At 40.0% G+C, this 21,031-nt stretch overlaps 1 protein-coding gene across 1 annotated transcript in view; it reads left to right on the forward strand.

Moving 5' to 3' along the window:
* The window catches only part of grik2 (glutamate receptor, ionotropic, kainate 2), a 537,576-nt gene that overhangs the window by 370,577 nt on the left and 145,968 nt on the right, over positions 1 to 21,031 (forward strand). The window contains exons 12-13 of the mRNA XM_055163917.1: positions 5,841 to 5,959; positions 17,174 to 17,391. Coding sequence (XP_055019892.1) covers positions 5,841 to 5,959; positions 17,174 to 17,391 — 337 coding nt within the window. The remainder of the gene's footprint in view (positions 1 to 5,840; positions 5,960 to 17,173; positions 17,392 to 21,031) is intronic.

A 21,031-nucleotide genomic window follows, 5' to 3' on the forward strand; every position in this document is an offset into this window, starting at 1 on the left:
AGATGATAGGAGGAGAGGACGAGCGGAGGAGAGAAAAAGAAGAGAAGGGATGATGAATGAAGAGAGGAGAGAACGAGAGAAGGTGAGAAAAAAGAAGAGAGGAGAGGATGAGTGGAGGAAAGAGAAAGAAGAGGATGAATGAAGAGAGGAGAGGATGAAAGAAGGAGAGAAAAAACCGAGAGGACAAGCAGAGGAGAGGACGAGTGGAGGAGAGAAAAAGAAGAGAGGAGAGGATGAATGAAGATAGGAGGAGGAGGAGAGGAGAAGCGGAGGAGAGAAAAAGAAGAGAAGACAAGTGGAGGAGAAGAAAAAGACGACGAGAGGAAAGGATGAGTGAAGGAGAAGATGAGCGGAGGAGAGGATCAAAGAGGAGCAGAGGAGAGAAAAAGAAAAGGAGAGGATGAATGAAGATACGAGAGGAGGAGAGGACAAGCGGAGGAGAGAATGAAAGAAGAGAGGATAAATGAAGATAGGAGAAGATGAGGAGAAGGATGAGCGGAGGAGAGAAAAAGAAAAGATGAGGACGAATGAAGATAGGAGAGGAGGAGCAGAGGAGAAGAAAAAGACAAGAGGAAAGGATGGGTGGAGGAGAGAAAAAGAAGAGGAGAGGATGAATGAAGAGAGGATAGGATGAGAGGAGAAGCGGAGGAGAGAAAAAGAAAAGAAGACAAGTGGAGGAGAAGAAAAAGACAAGAGGAAAGGATGAGTGAAGGAGAAGATGAGTGGAGGAGAGGATGAGCGGAGGAAAGAAAAAGAAAAGGAGAGGATGAATGAAGATAGGATAGGAGGAGAGGACAAGAGAAGGAGACGAAAAAGACGAGAGGAAAGGATGAGTGAAGGAGAGGATGAGCGTATAAGTGAAGGAGAGAAAAAGAAGAGAGGATAAGTGAAGATAGGAGAGGAGGAGAGGAGGAGCAGAGGAGAGAAAAAGAAAAGGAGAGGATGAATGAAGATACGGTGAAGGAGAGGACAAGCGGATAAGTGAAGGAGAGAAAAAGAAGAGAGGATAAGTGAAGATAGGAGAGGAGGAGCAGAGGAGAGAAAAAGAAGAGGAGAAGATGAATGAAGAGAGGATGGGATGAGAGGATGAGCGGAGGAGTAGAAGGCAGCTGTGTTCCCGTCGGAGCGAGTGAGGCGTTTGATGTACAGAATAATAATGCCTCTCGTAGATTACGGGATTATTAGCTCTTTTCTGCGTCGACAATGAAGTTATTTTGCGATTAAATTACTGAGGGGATCGTTTTGGATACGAGCACGCCCACCGCCGCCGAGCGCGCGCACAACGACGAGCGAGGGGGCGGCGTGAAAACACACTCCCCGAACCTTTGTCTCGCACTGAAATTGAAAAAGGCCCCGGAGAGACGCAGCGACCCGATCATCCACACGCCTTTGTTTACACTAAGAGGTTATTCATCAAGAAAGAATACTTAGAAACAAGCTAATAACGACGGGTTAATAACGGCGAGAAAACAGAGCGAAAAACGGCGAAAAAAAGAGTGAGCTAATAACGGCGAGAAAATGGCAAGTTAATAACAGAGAGAAAAAGGCAAATTAATAACGGCGAGAAAACAGAGAGCTAATAACAGAGAGAAAAAGGCAAATTAATAACGGAGAGAAAAAGACAAGTTAATATCAGCGAGAAAACGGCAAGTTAATAACGGCGAGAAAACTGCAAGTTAATAACGGCGAGAAAACTGCAAGTTAATATCAGCAAGAAAACGGCAAATTAATAACGGCGAAAAAACAGAGAGCTAATAACAGAGAGAAAACGGCAAGTTAATAACGGAGAGAAAATGGCAAGTTAATAACGACGAGAAAACGGCAAGTTAATAACGGAGAGAAAACGGCAAGTTAATAATGCAGAGAAAACGGCAAATTAATAACGGAGAGAAAACTGCAAGTTAATAACGATGAGAAAACAGCGAGCTAATAACGGTGAGAAAAGAGTGAGCTAATAATGGCGAGAAAACAGCGAGCTAATAACAGAGAGAAAACGGTGAGCTAATGAAGGCGAGAAAACGGCAAGTTAATAACGGAGAGAAAATGGCAAATTAATAACAACGAGAAAACAGCGAGCTAATAACGACGAGAAAACGGCGAGCTAATAACAGAGAAAACGGTGAGCTAATGAAGGCGAGAAAACGGCAAGTTAATATTGGCGAGAAAACGGCAAGTTAACGGCGAGAAAACTGCAAGTTAATATTGGCGAGAAAACGGCAAGTTAACAACGGCGAGAAAATGGCAAGTTAATAACGACGAGAAAACAGCGAGCTAATAACAGAGAGAAAACTGCAAGTTAATATCAGTGAGAAAACGGCAAATTAATAACGGCGAGAAAACGGCAAGTTAATAATGGCGAGAAAACAGCGAGCTAATAACAGAGAGAAAACGGCAAGTTAATAACGGCGAGAAAACGGCAAATTAATAACGGCGAGAAAACGGCAAGTTAATAACGGCGAGAAAACAGCAAGCTAATAATGATGAAAAAACGGCAAGTTAATAACGGCGAGAAAACGGCAAGTTAATAACGAGAGAAAAAGGCAAATTAATAACGACGAGAAAACAGCGAGCTAATAACAGAGAGAAAACGGTGAGCTAATGAAGGCGAGAAAACGGCAAGTTAATAACGGCGAGAAAACGGCAAGTTAATAACGGCGAGAAAACGGCAAGCTAATAATGATGAAAAAACGGCAAGTTAATAATGGCGAGAAAACGGCAAGTTAATAACGAGAGAAAAAGGCAAATTAATAACGACGAGAAAACAGCGAGCTAATAACGGTGAGAAAAGAGTGAGCTAATAATAGCGAGAAAACGGCGAGCTAATAACAGAGAGAAAACGGTGAGCTAATGACGGTGAGAAAACGGCGAGTTAATAACAGAGAAAATGGTGAGCTAATAACGGCAAGAAAATTGAAAGTTAATAACGGTGAGAAAACGGCGATCTAAAACGGCGAGCTAAAACGGAGAGCTAAAACGGAGAGCTAAAACGGAGAGCTAAAACGGAGAGCTATTAACGGTGAGAAAACAGCAAGTTAATGACGGCGAGAAAACTGTGAGCTAATAATGGTGAGAAAAAACTGTGAGCTAAAACGGCGAGCAACACTCTGATACTGTAAATATACGATTCTGAAACTGAAAACATAAAAAGAAGAAATGAACTCAAAAGGAATCAAAGAAATGTCGGTATTAAAGATGCACTGTGTAACTTTTTCTAGTATAAGCTTTGCCACACCTGCTTGTCGCCATGGAAATGCGATTGCTTTGCTCGAATGTTCCGTACTATGGCATTAAACATAACATAAATACATCTCGCTTTTATTCATACACGGGTGTCTTCATTGTAAAAGAAAACAAGCCCTTCCACAGATCTGACCAGTAAGTCCATGGAGACTTAATTGTAATGCTGTACTGCGGAATATTCTAGGCAAAGCAATAACGTCTCCATGGAGGGAGTGGCTAACGGAACCTCCCACCAGAAAGAAAAGTAGAAAAGTGACACAGTGTGGCTTTTTAAATTTCACATGGAGAACAACCTGGTGTCAATCTGTCTACACACTCATACAATTTAATATTATTTTTTTTTATGAGATACATCCTGGCAAATTCTGAATTCAATCGTGTGTCAGAGTTAAGACAGAGTTTAAGATTATTAAAATTAGTAAAATGTGTTCAAAGTTAAATCGGTTCTGTTTCTTCACAGTGGTGCCCGTGTCTGGGCTTTTTGTCGAGGACCTTAAGGATCAGCAAAAGCAAAACAACTGAGACAAGTTTTAATCTTAAGTATTTTGTGTGACTGATAAATTTAACATTTTCATCCAGAATGAGGCCAAGAGATTTAATTTAAATGAATGTTTGAATTTTCTCATTGTGAATAGTCACCTCAAAGTCAGTATTTTATTTTATTCTTTTTTTTGTGTACGCACCCAAAAACAAAGAAATTAGTTTTTTGTTGTTGTTGTTTTGTTTTACATTCAAAGTCAAGTGTGACACTAAGTCATTTTGTAACACAGGTGTTTTTGCAGATACATACAACACAGCAGTATCATCAGCATACATTTGAACATTAACAGTATATATTCTTAACTTAAAGCCACAGTATGTAACTTTTTGTGCCAAAAAATTTGATAAAAATCTATGTTTTTTATAAGGTTTTGATTTCATAATGAGTCAGCTTGCCCCTCCACAAACCTGACTCTTATTTGTCCTGCAAGGACGAGGGCCTCTTCCTGCTTGTTTCCATGGAAATGTTGTTCCTTTGGCTTTAATATTCCACAGTGTGACATAAAACCTGTCCACCTCCACAGATGATGCTCCCAAAGTTTGGTTTTAACTTTCTCTTTCCATCGATCTTTACAGGTGACTTCCCACTTCCAGAACGTTACACTTTCTGGATCACTTCAACTCGGTCTAACCTCTGTTTTTTTTTCTCTCCATCTCCTCAGGTGTTGTGGTTTTGTATAATTTTAAGTGACAAATAATAAATGTTTTGTTAAAAGTCTTATATTACACAAAATTGACTCTTTAAATATGTTATAATGTTGTTACCGCCTCAAAAACAGACCTGGAGTTTTGTTTCATTCACACATGTTTGAGTAACATCTCCAAAGCTCTCTTAAATACTCTGTTCCACCTTGTGATGTCATGAAGGTCTCGTTTTCAAATTCCTTTGACTTTTTGTTCAGTAGAGTTTGGCAATTCCAGAGCTGTGTTTCAGTGTGTTCAGTTTGAGGGAAGAACTCGGCCTAAATCTGCTGAGTTTGCGAGTTAAACCTGTAACGAAACACAACTCCAGGTCTGTTTGTACGGAAGCCGAGAGGGGTCACGACAAACGCAAACACCGCGACAAATACAAACGCGACAACACATCAAAAAGCCACAACAAAACAAAAAAAGCCACAACGGAAATGACCGCGGGACTCTATTTGAATGTGAACGCCGCAACAAATACAAACGCCGCAACACAAACGCAAATGCCACAACACATTAAAAAGCCACAACACATTAAAAAGCCAAACAAGCCACAACACAAATGCAAAAGCCACAACATTAAAAAAAGCCACAACTCATTAAAAAGCCACAACATTAAAAAGTCGCAACACATTAAAAGGCCAAACACATTAAAAAGCCACAACACATCAAAAAGCCACAACACAAACGCAAAAGCCACAACACATTAAAAAGCCGCAACACATTAAAAAGCCATAACGGAAGTGATCGCAGGACTCTATTTTCCGACGGACCGATCAAGCGGCAAGTGAAGAAGAAGAACTACAACGTGAAACGAATAATGATAAAACAATAAATGACTTTTACTTACGTTTCCAACTTCCCCGTTCCTTTACTTTTCACGTTGTAGTTCTTCTTCTTCACTTGCCGCTTGATCGGTCCGTCGGAAAATAGAGTCCCGCGATCACTTCCGTTATGGCTTTTTAATGTGTTGCGGCTTTTTTGTTGCGGCTTTTTAATGTGTTGTGGCTTTTTAATGTGTTGTGGCTTTTTGTGTGTTTGTTTTTAATGTGTTGTGGCATTTGCGTTTGTGTTGCGGCGTTTGTATTTGTTGTGGCGTTTGCATTAAAATTGAGTCCCGCGGTCATTTCCGTTGTGGCTTTTGTTGGTTTGTTGTGGCTTTTTGTTGTGTTGTCGCATTTGTATTTATTGCGGCGCTTTGCGTTTGTTGTGACCCCTCTCAGCTTCCGTATGTTTGCGATGAGGAAACAGCATTATAACATAGATCGGAGAAAAGCGTAACGTGGACTCTTTAAACGCCAAACTCTTCGGCCGTTGTGTCTCGTGTCCGTTGAAACTCCGTGTAAACCTTTTCCCCGTGTTTGTGTCCCCAGGTTTAGCCCCTACGAGTGGTACAACCCCCACCCCTGCAACCCCGACTCGGACGTGGTGGAGAACAATTTCACGCTGCTCAATAGTTTCTGGTTTGGCGTCGGAGCTCTCATGCAGCAAGGTAGTGCCACAGCAGCAGCCCCCGCCCCCTCCTCCTCGCCCCACGGCATTCTGGGGGAGCGGCTTTGGCCCGCGGTGCATGGGGCTCTGTGCATGGAGCTCTGGGCTGGGGCAGAGGAGACGAATGCACAGAATGAGTGAATGTGAATGATGGAAATACTCACCGCATGCCACCACACTTTAACTTCTAACTCTTAAAGGTGCACTGTGGGACTTTTCGACTGGAGGTCCGTCAGCTGCTTGTTTCCATGGAGATGTCGTTGCTCTGGTTTGATCTTCATGAAGATAGAAAGGTTTGATACCAGAATGGCCACGTTTACATGATGTTTTTTTAATTACGAATTAACTGTTCTGAAGTTTATGTGGAAATAATAATTCTGAATTGAGTTTTTCATGTAAAACTCGTTAAATCGTCTTTATTTAATTCCGTTCAGCGTCTGGGGGTGGGGAAGGTTCTGATTGGACAGAGACATGAACGTATTTATGTCGACCGGAACGAAACACACACTTCAGCTGCTACCAACTTTTTTGTCATCTCAATTTGTCGTTACTCCACGGACACAAACATGATCTAAAGTTTTTCCACAGTCGTACCGATGATAATTGAGCAGCAGCTGGAGAATTCTCTCATTCTGCTCTCAAATCCAAAGAGCAGTGGATGAAAGTCTGAAGGACTGGTAGAGTCGAAGCGAGGACCAGACCGCGTGAGAAGGGTGACTCGACAAGCATGCGCTGAACAATCAAAATAGTTTTTAAGAATAAACATTTACTAGCCTGATTCATCGGTTTTACTTCATGGAAACCGTGTGACCTCGCAGAATTAGGGTTTGTTCACTCGACAGTAGGCGGGTACTTTTTTTTATTTAGCCAATCGTTGCTATTTGGTCGTGACATATGTAATGCGCCAAATCTCGTAGGGAGGACAATAACGTCTTTCCCCTTGATAAAATTCACCAAACATTCTCTTTGTTCCGGCTTTAAATCCTCAATCTCTGGAATCGTTGCCAACACAGAATGTGTTTGTCTACGTCCATCTCGACACTTTGTTTACTGTTGTGTTGTTCCACAAAAGGGACCCAGACAGACGCGACGGGTTTGACGTCGTGGCTTCACAGCTCTTCACTGATTGGTCGGTGCGCAGTCTACAACTTCCGGGGTTCTTGCAAATTGTCTCGTATATTCTCTGGAGAGAATGAAATTGAGCGGAGGCACTAGGTGGCGCCAGACTGGCTAAACGTTTACATGATTGAGGAATAAATTTATTTGGCTTTAAAAGCGCAATAAACCATGACTTACTTCAGAATTAAGTTTAATTCCACATAATCATTTTCAGAAGGAATTAAGTGTTTACATGTTCTTTTTAAAGTTAATCAGAATTAAATCTCTCATGTAAACATGGAAACTGTGAATCATTTCAGAGCATTAACATGTCTGTGAAGAACAGCATCTGATGGACCCTCCACCAGAAAAGTTCCACATTGCACCTTTAACTCCTGTAGTCAGTGAGTCCCTCTTTCCAGGAGTAGTTCAGAGGAGAAGGTTTCGACGGTAAATATCTGGACACAGTTATTGAAACTGAGATTTTTCATAAAGTTACATAAACTCCTGATGGCAGAGGAAACATCTCGATTTCAAAAACATCATCCTTCGACCTTTGAAAACTTTTTCTACCCTAATCCCTCTACTCTGATATTCAGACTGTTTATTACTGAAAACATGGACAGTGTTTTACGATATTATCACGATACGGCGATACACGATAATCCATATATCACACATGATCCTGTTATATATATATCACTGTTTTTTAAGAACCAAACACATTTTAGCAACATTATTTCTTTGTTAAACCATTACCTGTGCTAATTTAATATGAAGCACATCTATTTTAATCATCAAAACACTGAATATGTCAAATAAACAAGTTTAATTCCACTAAATAAGCAACAAAATTGTAGTACAGTCTCAAAAAATGATCAATGTATCAAAACAGCAGCCGGCGATAATGATTTACTATCATATTAAATTATTGCCAAATTCAGTATCACAATATGTTGATATGACAATATTTTTTGTGCACCTCTAGTATCAAACGTTATAAAATAAACTCTATATGTATCCTGGCTGGTCAGTCGGGGTGGGACAAGACACAATTTTCACGAGACGAGACAAACCCCGAGATTAGATCCACGAGAACGAGACAAAACGAGATTTTGACAAACGCTGCAAAAAACAAAATCTAGTCAAGTTAAGATCGCTTCAATTAAGAGAATTTTATCATGATTTGAATAACGTTCACTTGACGAGCAAAATTATCTGACAGTGGAATAAAACTTTTTGTACTTAAAATATGAAAATACATCTTGCTGCACAACAACTCTTTGCTTTTAAAATAAGAAAGACAATCGAATGTCGCTTGAATTAAGAAAAACACATGCAGATAATTTTACTTGTCAAGCTGAATCTACTCAAATAAAGTAAAACGTTGTTAATCTAAGTCTTTTTAACTCACCTAGATATTGTTTTTTTCTAGTGTAGTTTGTAATCTATTCACAATTTTGGCTTTTTATTTTATGTCATACTTCAGCGCTCATTGTACTACTGCATTATGGAACTACAGCCTCTCAAATTGTAAAACTCATCAGCTCTTGACTCTATTTTTGTTAAATTTAATGGTAAATTCACGACGAAAAAGTCTCAAAAGGTCAATTTTCTCGTGTGCTCAATCTTGTGGCAATTTTGTCTCCACGAGTTCTTGTGGCACGAGATTTTGTCCCATCCCTAGAAGCCATTTTTAGATATTTTGGTCATTCTTAAACTGAAATTTATGTAGTTTCGTCACATTTATTTAATTCTAGCTTCCAGTTTGGAGAATATCTTGGAAACGTTACTAATTAATACAAAAAAATACAATACTATATTATCCACAGTTTATTTATTTACAACTTATTACATTTGTCGATTAAAAAATGAACTAAAAAATCTATTTCAGTAGCTCATAAGTCTAGTTTCTCTCAGTCTAAAAGTCCCGTCCTCGGTCTCAGTCTCGGTCCTGATCAGGTAAGTGTTCTGAATGCCTGGGATGGATGAGTCTGAATGCCCGCAGTGAAACTCTCCCTGACCTTAACCTTTAACCTTTAACCTTAACCTGCCTGTGGATCAAACCAAACATCTTCTCAACTAGTGTCCTCCTCGGCCTATTCACAACGACACAGGAATGTTTACTCTAAAACGTATTAACTGCATGTGGGAGTCGGGAGATTCTAATGTACCATAGATTCTAATGGGAGACAGTGGAGCATGGTCATTTGTCTTTAATATGACGATTTTATTTTCATTTTTCCTTCTGACAGAGACTAACTTCAGCAAGTTGCATGATTTTCTGCATGGTACTAACACCTCAAATTCTCAAAAAGTCTTCGTACGCTTCTTGTCATTTGGCATTAACTATTTCAACGGCATTAATGTGTTTTGTTTGACAAGTTTAATGATTTTTTTTAATGTAAAGACAAAACAAGGACGCAACAAAGACTTAGTTAAAGATTTAGTGTGTGGAGCTGTGGGGAGCATTTCTGGTTCTGAAAGTGCATTTGTCCCATTGACATTTTCAAAGCTTTCCATAAAAAAAGACTGAAGACTTGACAAAATCGATGTGTTAATAATTTTTGTAAAGAAACGTGCATAATTTTTGTAAAGAAATGAACTATATTTAAAGTTAAAATGTAATTGTAAAGGGTTTTGTTGATAAAATAGACTTATTGTGTTTTTAGGTCTTACTGTGATATTATTTACTCAAGTTTTCGGTAACACTTTATAATAACTACACCTTACTTAGCCTTAATAAAGCATGAACAAAGACTTAATTAATAATGAACAAAGATTTAATTAATAATGATTCACGCTTAGTAACTACTTAATTACTACCTTAATTAGCACTTGCACTTAATTTGCCTGTGCTGTAAATAGTTACTCATAATTATTTCATACTTAATTACTCAGGAACTAACCATTTGAGCATTTATTAATCATTAGTAAACTATGAGAGAATGATTTACTAATAACACAATGCAATGATAATTCAGGCAGCTGTTATCTGTTAGTTAAGTCTTTTTGAGAGCTTTTCTAAAGTGAAGACAAATTATGCTTTATTAAGCATTTACTAAGCATGAATCATTATTAAATAAATCTTTGTTCACTATTAATTAAGCCTTTGTAAATGCTTTATTAAGGCTAAGTAAAGTGTAGTTATTATAAAGTGTTATCGAAAGTAATTCTGATAATAAGTATAAACTCATCAGAGGTGGTAGTGTGGCCAAAAACTGTACCGTATTTTTCAGACTATAAGGCGACCTTAAAGTTATTTAATTTTTTTCAAAAATCGACTGTGCGTCTTATGTATTAATTCTGTTTGTGCTTACTGACCTCGAACTGATTTTATGTCTTACACAGCGCTCAAAAACCTGTCAAAATGTTTTAGTATGACTTTGGTAAAATATGAAGCTGCACCGCTTGATGGATTATAAGAGCATTACGGCTACTGCGCTTTTTTCAGTGCTTATAGTTTATGCAAAGTTTTGTAAAACATAAACAAATGTGCGCAAAGCTGCATTAAACACATTATTACTCAATGTGTAACTGTGTCGTCCTCGTAGGAAAGAAAAAAAACAAACAAACTTAAATTAGTCATAATCCACATTCACCAAGACAAGGAGGCGGAGCCAGGTGAATTACACCACGATCTGCCGATGGATCATGGACGCCTGAGCTAAAGTCTGTTTGTTTCACTTAATGTTCCTTATGTATGAAAATAGAGAAAATAGAGAGAATTCAACATTATTGATATTGCACCTTATAGTCTCAAGTCCAGTGTTGGGAAGTTTACTTTTAAAATGTAATCCCCTACAGTTTACAGATTACATACCCCAAAATGTAGTTTGTAACAGAATCCATTAAGTTACTTTAGGTGAGTAACATAATCTGAATACTTTGGATTACTTGATTTGCCGTAGAGAAGCAAAGACGAGGAAATTGTAACATAAGAAGTTTTATCTGCTAAAAGAGAATGAAAAACCCAGACTTTACTTAAACAAATTTAAAATATTATTGATAGAAGAGGAAGAGGCAAGGTCCACGCAGCATGGTTTAGTCCTGCTTTAGTCCTGGTTTAGACCTGGTTTTAGTCCTGCTTCAGTCCTGCTTTAGTCCTAGTTTAGTCCTGTTTTAGACCTGGGTTTAGACCTGGTTTAGTGTCTGGCAATGAGTGGAATTACCAAAAAAAAAAAAAAAATTAAAAAAGGGGGATATAGCCCCAAATGTAAAAACAGGAAAATACCGCAGTGTAATCCACTTATTTCAACAAAGTAACTGTAATCCAATTACCACTCACTGAAACAGTAACTGTAACTGAATACAGTTACTCATAATTTGTACTCTGATTACGTAACTCTGGTACATGTAATCTGTTACTCCCCGAACACTGCTCAAGTCCCATAGTACTCAAGTAAGAGTGACATTACTTTACAGTAATATGATATAAGTGGTCCAAGAAATGAGTGAAGAAGAGTAAAAAGAGTATTTGGGAAAATTACTACTATTCAAGTAAGAGTAAATTAAAGAGTAACTGGTGAAATGTAACATCTGATCAATAATTTGACGTTAATGTAATTTGAAAAACACAACATTAATAAAAGGACAAACACAAAAATTTGAAAAAAAAAAACAAAACTTTGAAGGAAGAAATGCAAAAGTTCAAATCATTTCATATTGTCATTTCTAACTTCCTCACAGTGGGAAGAAGAACCACAACTTTTACTCAAGTAAGAGTACAGTTACTTCAATAAAACATATTACTCAAGTAGAAGTAAAATGCTGCGAGAAAAGTACTATGAAAAGTACTGTTTCTAGAAAAAGTTACTCAGGTAAATGTAACGTTTTACTTCCACCTCTGAAACTCATAAACACATTTTGCCGCATTTTCAGGGGATTGAACTTAATTAAGATCTGGTAAACTCTTGGTGTTTGATTAGTTTGGAAATGTCACCGGGCAAAAAAAATGTGCGAGAATTTCACTTCCAAAACCCGAAATGAGTTCTCACAGCTCGGCTCCGTTTGTACAAGCTTAAATTTGGAAAGTATATTTTCCTCATCGGCGCAGACTTTAATGTGGAAGTGGAGTTTAATGCGGCGTCGCTTTGTTTCCTGGTTGAGAAGATGTGTCCACTGTGGCGCAGGTTACGGTCAGGAGCCTGCACAGCGCCCCCATGTGGCCCTCTGGCTCTGCCCCCAGAACTCTGTGGGGCGTTTGCTCATGACGCTGCCTTGGGTACATGACAGTCTGCCCCAACCAGCTACTACTACTACTATTTCTACTACTACTATACTGTTTTTTGTAGAGACCTTAGTGTTAGTTTGGGTGGTAGACTGAAGGTGAGGCGGTCTACTGCACACTGAGGAAGTACAGGAGGTGTTTTGAGTGGACAAAGTGGACAGCTCACGTGGAGAGACATTAAAGTACAGCTGTGTTCACACTTCCACACAACAACAACAAACCTGCAGGGACCAGGGTTCAACCAGGAACATGCCGACATGGTAAACAGCTTCCCCAAAATGGAAGGAGCAGATTTTCACTGTCTTATAGTATATTCGCACGGGATTAGTTTTACCTGTGGACCTTTGGTGAATTGTAATAACTGTGGAGGATTCCTGAGATCTTAATCCCGTGCGAATGCGCAAAATTACACCGCAAATGACCTACTGTATTTTGCCAAACACGGACGTCCGGTGATAAAACTAGTCCCGTGCGAATCTGCGTCTCAGTGTTTGTTGTGGTAATTGCGCGTTTTCTCTCTCTTTCTGGTTCAGTCCTGGTCTCATCCTGGTCCAGTCGCCTTTCCACTATCTGCCCTTCCTATTTTTAGAGCTGATGTTACGACATATTCGGTCTTAATATCAGTAAAACAGAGTCATTTATGGACTTTGCTTATCCCGTGCGAATGTGCTGCAAGTAACACAGACGTTGAGCGGTAATTTACAAATTACCACACGTCCCCAGGTTGTACTTATCCCGTGCGAATAGGGCTTTAAAAACAAGAAAAACAGAGCTTCTTCATTTTAAAGGGGGGGTATGAAATTTTGGATCTCATTTCCTAGGTTACGTTTACACTGAAATGAATCACTGTATCAGAAACGATTTGCGTCCAGACACGTTGTTTCTATGTCTGCAACAAAACCTTCCCTCCACACAGTAACGTGAAACCGCCTGAAACTCTAGTCACACGACTAGGCTGGCATCACGTCGTCACAAAATCACGTGGGCAGTAAAAATAAGGAAGTGGAGCATTGTGTCTGAAGTTGCAGCAGCTGATTTCGAGCCGAGGAAAATGACAAGCGTGAAAATTATCTTTTCGTGGACCAACAACGAGGTTTAGTTTTTCTCTGGTTTGTTTAAACCAGACATGTCCAAACTATGGCCTGGGGCCAAATGCGGCCCTCAGACAAATTTTTCTTGGCCCTCAGGCTTCCAGGTGAATTGGCCCAAATTACCTTGCATCAATTAAAAAATATACTTTTTTTTACTGCAAGTTTTTTAAAAATCCGCCTTGATAAAGCCAATATTTCATATTTAGTGTGTGGTTTTAAGGATATTAGCATGAATAAAGACTGATGGCTCATTCTAATGTGTTAAACATGCACATATTTCAATTATTCCCTGTACTGAGCATCAGTCTGTGGCCCTCGATCAGCCCTCTGCTTCGTCTGTGTTTAGATATATGGCCCTTGATGAAAAAAGTTTGGACACCCCTGGTTTAAACTGTTTTCTGCAATAGCGTCACATGACCGATGTCACAAACCCAGCAAATCAGGAAGGCACACGACATGTCCAAACTATGGCCTGGGGTCGAATGCGGTCCTCAGGCAAATTTTTCTTGGCCCTCAGGCTTCCAGGTGAATTGGCCCAAATTACCTTGCAACAATTAAAAATTAACTGTTTACTGCAAGTTTGTTGAAAATCTACCTTGATAAAGCTGATATTTAATTAATTTAATTTAATTTAGTGTGTGGTTTAAGGATATTGGCATGAATAAAGTCTGATAGCTGATTCTAATGTGATAAACTTACACATATTTCAATTATTCACTGTACTGAGGACCAGTCTACGGCCCTCGATCAGCCTTCTGCTTCATCATGTGGCCCTTGATGAAAAAAGTTTGGACACCCCTGGTCTAAACGAAAGACACTAATGATGAAATATCCTCATGTAAACAAGCCCTTATTTTGACCTCAAGAGCTGCTCATACGGTTTATCCGTATTGGGGCAAGACAAATTTTGTTTAAATATTTCGAAAAACAAGAGCACAGTTGCCTTTTGATGTTAACCTTGGACCTACAACCTCAAAGAGCTCAGTCAGAACTAGTTAGACACATTAATCATAGAATTATCCATCATGTTTTAATTCAATAACAAACATTTCATTTAGAGGCTACCAGTCCATGTGTAACCTTATATATAACCTTATCATTTATCTATCTAAACATATAAAAAAAATATGAATATTATCAGATTAAGTCACAGACATAATGAGAATTTCTTCATTCTGATTCTGAACCAGCCCGCACCATCAGGAGGCTGGTCCTAATGGCCCAAAGTTGTCCTTAAATCACATGGTCTGGTCTGGTCCTGGTTTAGTCCTGGAGGAGACCAGGAGCTGCGACAGGAGAACAATAATAATAATAAATCTTTATTTATAGAGCACTTTTAAAAACAAGTTGTACAAAGTGCTGTACGCTCAGCACAAAACAATCATACAAAAAGCATAATCTTACAAAGTTACTGTCATCACAGCGGACTTGACCTTGGGCGCCGCTTCTGCCTTTGGTCCAAAGAAGGGGACAGACTTACTTTGGCCTCAAAGTATTGACATAATTGCCCAAACTTTCAAATGGATTTTAAAAGGATTCTCTTGGACTGTCACTTTAGTTGTGATCTAACATGATTTGAACATTTGCGAGAGGACAAAGTGATGAATCTAACTCGTGTAGTGTAATATGAGGCGTTTCCCTATGAGTTTCATCCATCACTGTCTGTGCTGGACCCAAAACAAGAGCAGCACGCAGGTTTAGTCTGAGCACCGCCACAAAAGAACAGGAGCTGAAGCTTGTACAACAGCAAGAGCGCAGGAGGGAGCGTGAGGAGTGACAGGGAAAATGATTATATCTACAGGCCTATAGGGGAGACACGAGCTTTTACATAAGCTTTTCAAGAAATGTACTTTTTACTTCAGCTTTAGTCTGACATCGTCTTCCAGGTTCTGATTAAGACCTGGTTAAGTCCTTGACTGTTTCTGGTTTATGGAACTCAACTTAAAGCTTCACTGTCTAACTTTTTGAGGGTAAGCTGGCACATATTTGTCTTCTTGTCCGCGTAGAGCTGTTAATACTCCGTGGAACAGTTTAATTAAAGCATTAAGAGTTCCATGAAGACAAACAAAAAAGTTACACAGTGCAGGTTTAACTTGAATATATTTCTTCTCAGTGCAGCTGCAGTTAATCCAAGTTCTAGTCTTTGGTGTGAGATGTTTATAAAACCGATTTGACCCATTCAAATGACCTTCTCAGGAGCACTGGGCGACTACAGTGTCTAGATCAGGGGTCTCCAACCTGTAGCTCTCCGTTCCCTTCCAAGTAGTTCGCCAAGGGATTTCGAAATTATACCATTGCACAAAAAATCTGGTTAATTCCCTGCCTGTAAATGTACTGTTGTAAATGTATAGTTTTGAAGCCCAACTTTGTGCATTGTGGACAATGGTTTATGTTTTATAGGCGACTCACTGTTCTCAAAGACTGGCCATCTTTCTTATAATCATCTCAATTTCTTATGGACGTTAAAATGAGCAGCTCTCTGGCATTTTTGTTTTGTAAAGTTGCTTACAGGAGGAAAAAGATTGGAGATCCCTGGCCTAGGTCCTGAGCCAGGATCTTGTCAGAACTACCTAGTCAACTGGAAGATTAGCCAGTAATATTTGTTTAGGTGGGTAGGTGAAAGTAAAATCCCGAGCCAAGAAATCCGGATGAAGATATTGTCTGACGATCTGGATGGACCTACAAGTGGGTCCGGTCAAGCAGGGGCAGATTTTTTACATTCAAATGTCTCTTATTCAGAAACTAGAGGGACTATTGAAATAAGTAAAGTATCAGAATGTAGGAAAGAGTTACACTCCAACAGGGTCAAGTTAAACCTGTGATATTCTTTCAAGTTGTTGACAAAAAATTAAAAAACTCATGTCGGTAACGGAGGGAATGAAATATGCAGCACTTTTTGGGTAATAAATCCAAACAGTGATAACTCTTGGTTCTCACTTACATATCCTTAACAAACTGGTTTGAATATTTGCTTCATATAGTTTTCTACCATATGGTACAAGATTAGGTTGAAAAACCTCTTACTTTTTGACTCATGAGATTTTTTATGAAGAAAGGTCATGGTAACGGAGGGAAAAGTAACGGAGGGAAAATTGTGCAAACAAGTAGAAGGTGCAGGATTTTACATCATTTGTCAGCTTTTTTCTTCTGAATACTTTAATATTACTTCAAAATTAAAGGAAACTATTTCTATAAAATATGTCAGTCCTTCCAAGCAAATTTTTATCATTTTAAATACATAAAAAAAAAAAAAATCATGTCCCTTCATCAACAGTTCAAAGATGGAATAACACAAGATATGATGAAATACATCCATTTATTTACATGATTTGCAGGTCTTTGAAATTTGGGAAATAATTTTTGTTCCATGTTTCATACATGGTCTGTTTAAAACATATGTAACTTTAGAACCAAAAATGGTACAGAAAAAAGGTCAACAGTTTGATAAACTAGAGTACATATGTATCTGTTCAATACATTTTTATATCAGATGCATTAACTTGAATGTTTGGCCTTGTTGTTTACTTCTGCTTGACCGTGCCCTTACATTATGGAAAATTCACTTTAGGTCATGAAAAAGTCACGGAAAAGTTTTGAAATTTTGTCAGTGAAAAAGAGCGGGAACCCTGAGCCAATCAATAAACAGTAAACATACATGATCATGATTCTAGACCTTAAGCTCTCCACGCTGCTGTCCACTTTGTCCTCTCTGTTTTTATGTGGGTCTAGTTTCCCCTCTCTTCTCTCCTCCCTCTGCTCCACCTCTCCTCACCTCTCCGCTGTGCCCTGTGCCCAGGCTCTGAGCTCATGCCCAAAGCCCTGTCCACCCGCATCGTGGGGGGGATCTGGTGGTTCTTCACGCTCATCATCATCTCGTCGTACACGGCCAACCTGGCGGCGTTCCTCACCGTGGAGAGGATGGAGTCGCCCATAGACTCCGCGGACGACCTGGCCAAACAGACCAAGATCGAGTACGGCGTGGTGGAGGACGGGGCCACCATGGCGTTCTTCAAGGTGAGGAGCTGGGAAACACTTCAGAACTTTGTAGTCGTGAGCACATTTTGGTACAGACCTGGTTTAATACGTACAGTCCGTTGGAGAAAGTTGAAGTTTCTAATGCGTTTGGCTGTGGGGGGCATTGCAGCGCGTTCTGATAAAAAAGCTATTTGTCATTTTACCGAACCATTAACGTCGGTGTAATTGCTCTCATGCTGTTCTTATGTGAGATTTGAGTTCTTTATTTTCTTAAGATGGATTTTCGCAGGACGTTTGAGTTCACATATTCACCAGAATCAGTCACGAGCAACTGTCGCGTTTAGACTGAGAGCTCCAGGAGAATCTGGGTGTCATTTGTTTGTTCGCTTTGAGACCAGGACCAGGACCAGAGAGGGACCAGACCGGGACTGAGACTGAGGTCAGGAGGACTGACCAGGGACAGAAACAGGAATGAGACCACGACTGAGACCAGGACTGAGACCAGGACTGAGACCGGACCAGGACCAAGACTGAGACCCTGGGACTGAGACAGACCGAATGGACTTTGGTCAATTTTATCAAGGGGAAAGACGTTATTGCCCTTCTTCCTACGGGATTTGGCGCATTACATACGTCACGACCAAAAAGCAGCGATTGGTTAAATATAAAAAAAGTACCTGCCTACTGTCGAACGAATGAATCCTAATGCTGCGAGGTCAGACGGTTTCCACAAAGTGAAACCCGCTGATGAATCAGGTTAGTTTATTGCACCTTGTGATGTCATGACGGGGTAATCCTCTGTGTAGTCCATATACCTTCAACAGAGGTGAACTTTGGAGCTATTGCAAGTAAAGTTTTAGCCTCATTTCTTGTGGTGTGTGTGTGTGTGTGTCTGTGTGTGTGTGAGTGTTTGGTGGTCAGAGGCAGCCTCGCTTCTGTCAGTCTGCCCCAGGGCGGCTGCGGCTCCACTTGTACTTCCCCAGCAGTGGAGTGAGAGTGGAGTGAATGAATAATGATCGCGGTGTAGAGCTCTGAGTGGCTCTGACAAGTTTGTAAAGTGCCTTACAAGTGTAGGACATCTTTATTATTATTTTTATTGGCCGGGACAATAACTATCGCAGCACATCAAACTGATCTCTGAACACCTGCCATCCGTTTATTCTAGAAGACACTTTTAGATTTGCTGCATTTGCTCTCTCTGTTGAGTGTCTGTGCTGGAGAACACTCACTCCCATCTGAAAACTGTCTCTGTCTCTCTCCATCTGATAGTTTACTCGATTAACAGATTGATTATATAATATTATAACCCAAACTGCACATCTTTAGAAGAACGGGTCAAATGGGAGAAGAAGTTGCGTATATGTTTTATGAATTCTTTCCAAAAGAGTCTGGGCAGGTCCAAAATAAATGAGAGGTGGTTTCATTTTTCAGTTTGTGTCCATTTCCCTTTTAAGATGATTGTTCAGTGGATAACAGTGAGTTTTAGTCCTGGTTTTAGTCCCGGTTCAGTCTGGCATCGCAGTTTAATTCACGAAAACAGGAAACAGTCGTTATCTGTTTTTTTTCCATTTGTTCATTTAAACACAAAATTTTCTCACTTTGGTTTTGGAGACAAATAATGAAGAAAATTGTTTTTGTTTTTTTTAAGGCCGGGCACGTTAACGTTTTTGCGTTAACTAATTAATTCATGATCGCCGACAATTATTTGAACACCGTTAACGCAGTTTTTATTATTATTATTATTTTTTTTTTTTATTGTAAATGTCTGTTGCTCACTGGCTTTTTATTTTGAAAAAGTCCACCGTGAGCTTTTCTTAAAGTTTGACGTCTTTTCTTTACACTTTTTTCACTTTTTTCTGACCACGTGAGATGTAACGTGTCCAAACCGCGAGCTCCAGGCTCTGGTCGCGGGCTTGGCCGTGGGCTTGGCCGTGGGCTCCGGCTCTGGCTCCAGCTCCAGCCGGGCCGGACCAGCCGTGGGCTTTGAGCTTCTGTCCAAATCGAGGTGTCCAGTGCGGTTTTTCGTCGCTGTGGTCTCACTCACTGTTACGTCCCCTTTGCTGGGGGAGAAAGGGAAGTAACAATAAAACCAGGATGTTATAGTTTTAACTAAAAATTGTGCATTAATTATTTACAGTGTAAGAGAAGAACAAAAAAACAAACAAACAAAAAAACAGGCAGTTGAGGTGAAAATAAATAGGAATTAAACAAAATAATCTAATAAACTAAAGAGCCCTAACTAAGTACAAGGTAACAAATCTAACTCAAGTTGTACTGCGAACAAAAAGGTGTCTCAAAGAACTAAACGAGGCAACAGCCGGCAACAAAACACAAAATGAGACGACCCAAAACATCAAACAAAAGGGCGAGCTGGCCGCAGTGATCGAGCCGACTCGAACAGGCGGAAGATGGTCCTGTTTAAACCCCCGCTACCACAGATGGCATCCGCGGACTGGTGGGGGCGGAAGGGTGAACGGTTAATTGTCCGGCGTCTGGTTCTCCCACGCATCCGGGTCCAGGGCTCCTGGACGAGCCCCCATTTGTTATGTCCCTTTCTCCCCTAGCAAAGGGGAAGTAACACTTACATAAAGATATTACAGGGTATTGTGTGAAGGCCTGGAAGATTTGGTGATATGATCCCGTCCATAACTCAATGAAATCTGATTGGCTCAGACAACTGTCAATCTCATACTTCGATCGAGCCGCCGAAGCTCCTGCAGGTGTTTGTTTAGTTCAGCGCTGCAGGGGGAGTCACTGATTTACCCAGATACCACTGGAAGAAAAACTGTGATTGGTCCATTTCCATTCCATTATATTAACCCTTTGTTTCCCAAGACGTTCATAACAATGATCTAGAAATTATTACTAGCAGTAGCATTTATATTAATAATATAAATATAATATAAATATTTTTTCTTGAGCCTTCTGAATACTTTGAAGTAGAGATGCACGGATGGACTATTTTTTCATCCGCAACCGCGACACAAAACTCATCATCTGCCCGCTGTCCATTTGCACCCAAAGTTTTGACCAATTTTCAAAGCCGCACTCACCCGCCATCTGCTCATTGATTTTAGATTTTAGAACAATCATATAGCAAACAAACTAAGGAGCCTCGATAAAAATGCAAACTCTATAGCTCATTCATTCCAAAATTCGCTCAACGTGCATGTTTGCATTCTTCGGAACCTCACCGTGAGTGCTTGGGCTCAATAAAGGCGCCAGTTCGTTGCTCAAGAATCGTGGCTTTATTTGCCATGATGCACTAAATAACAGGGCAACTGCTTCCTGACACGTGTACGATGCGCAGGCCCATTCAAGAAGCGCTTGCCTCGTGGACGCGCATGCAGTCACTATAAACACTGCACATAGGAGTAAAGACGCATATCTCATAACACTTAACAATATAGGCTGTAATATATATATTTTTTAATTTGAGTAGTTAAACCGCCACCCGCCCGAATTTTATTAAAATATTATTTTTCGTCACGTCATCCGCCCGACCCGCGGTTTATCCACGGACACCGCAGCTGTAACCGCAATCCGCGCATCTCTACTTTGAAGGCACTGAGGGGTTTCCTCTTAAAGGTTGTATAGAGGATTTTTTTAAGGGAAGAGAAATACAGCGACAGTCCTTGTGCGCGTTCAGAATTACTGTTGAAGGTTCCTGTCTAGAAGT

This window comes from Boleophthalmus pectinirostris, unplaced genomic scaffold, assembly GCF_026225935.1.
Source record: "Boleophthalmus pectinirostris isolate CB_2022bp ecotype Guang Dong unplaced genomic scaffold, ASM2622593v1 HiC_scaffold_6, whole genome shotgun sequence".
Lineage (NCBI taxonomy): Eukaryota > Metazoa > Chordata > Actinopteri > Gobiiformes > Gobiidae > Boleophthalmus > Boleophthalmus pectinirostris.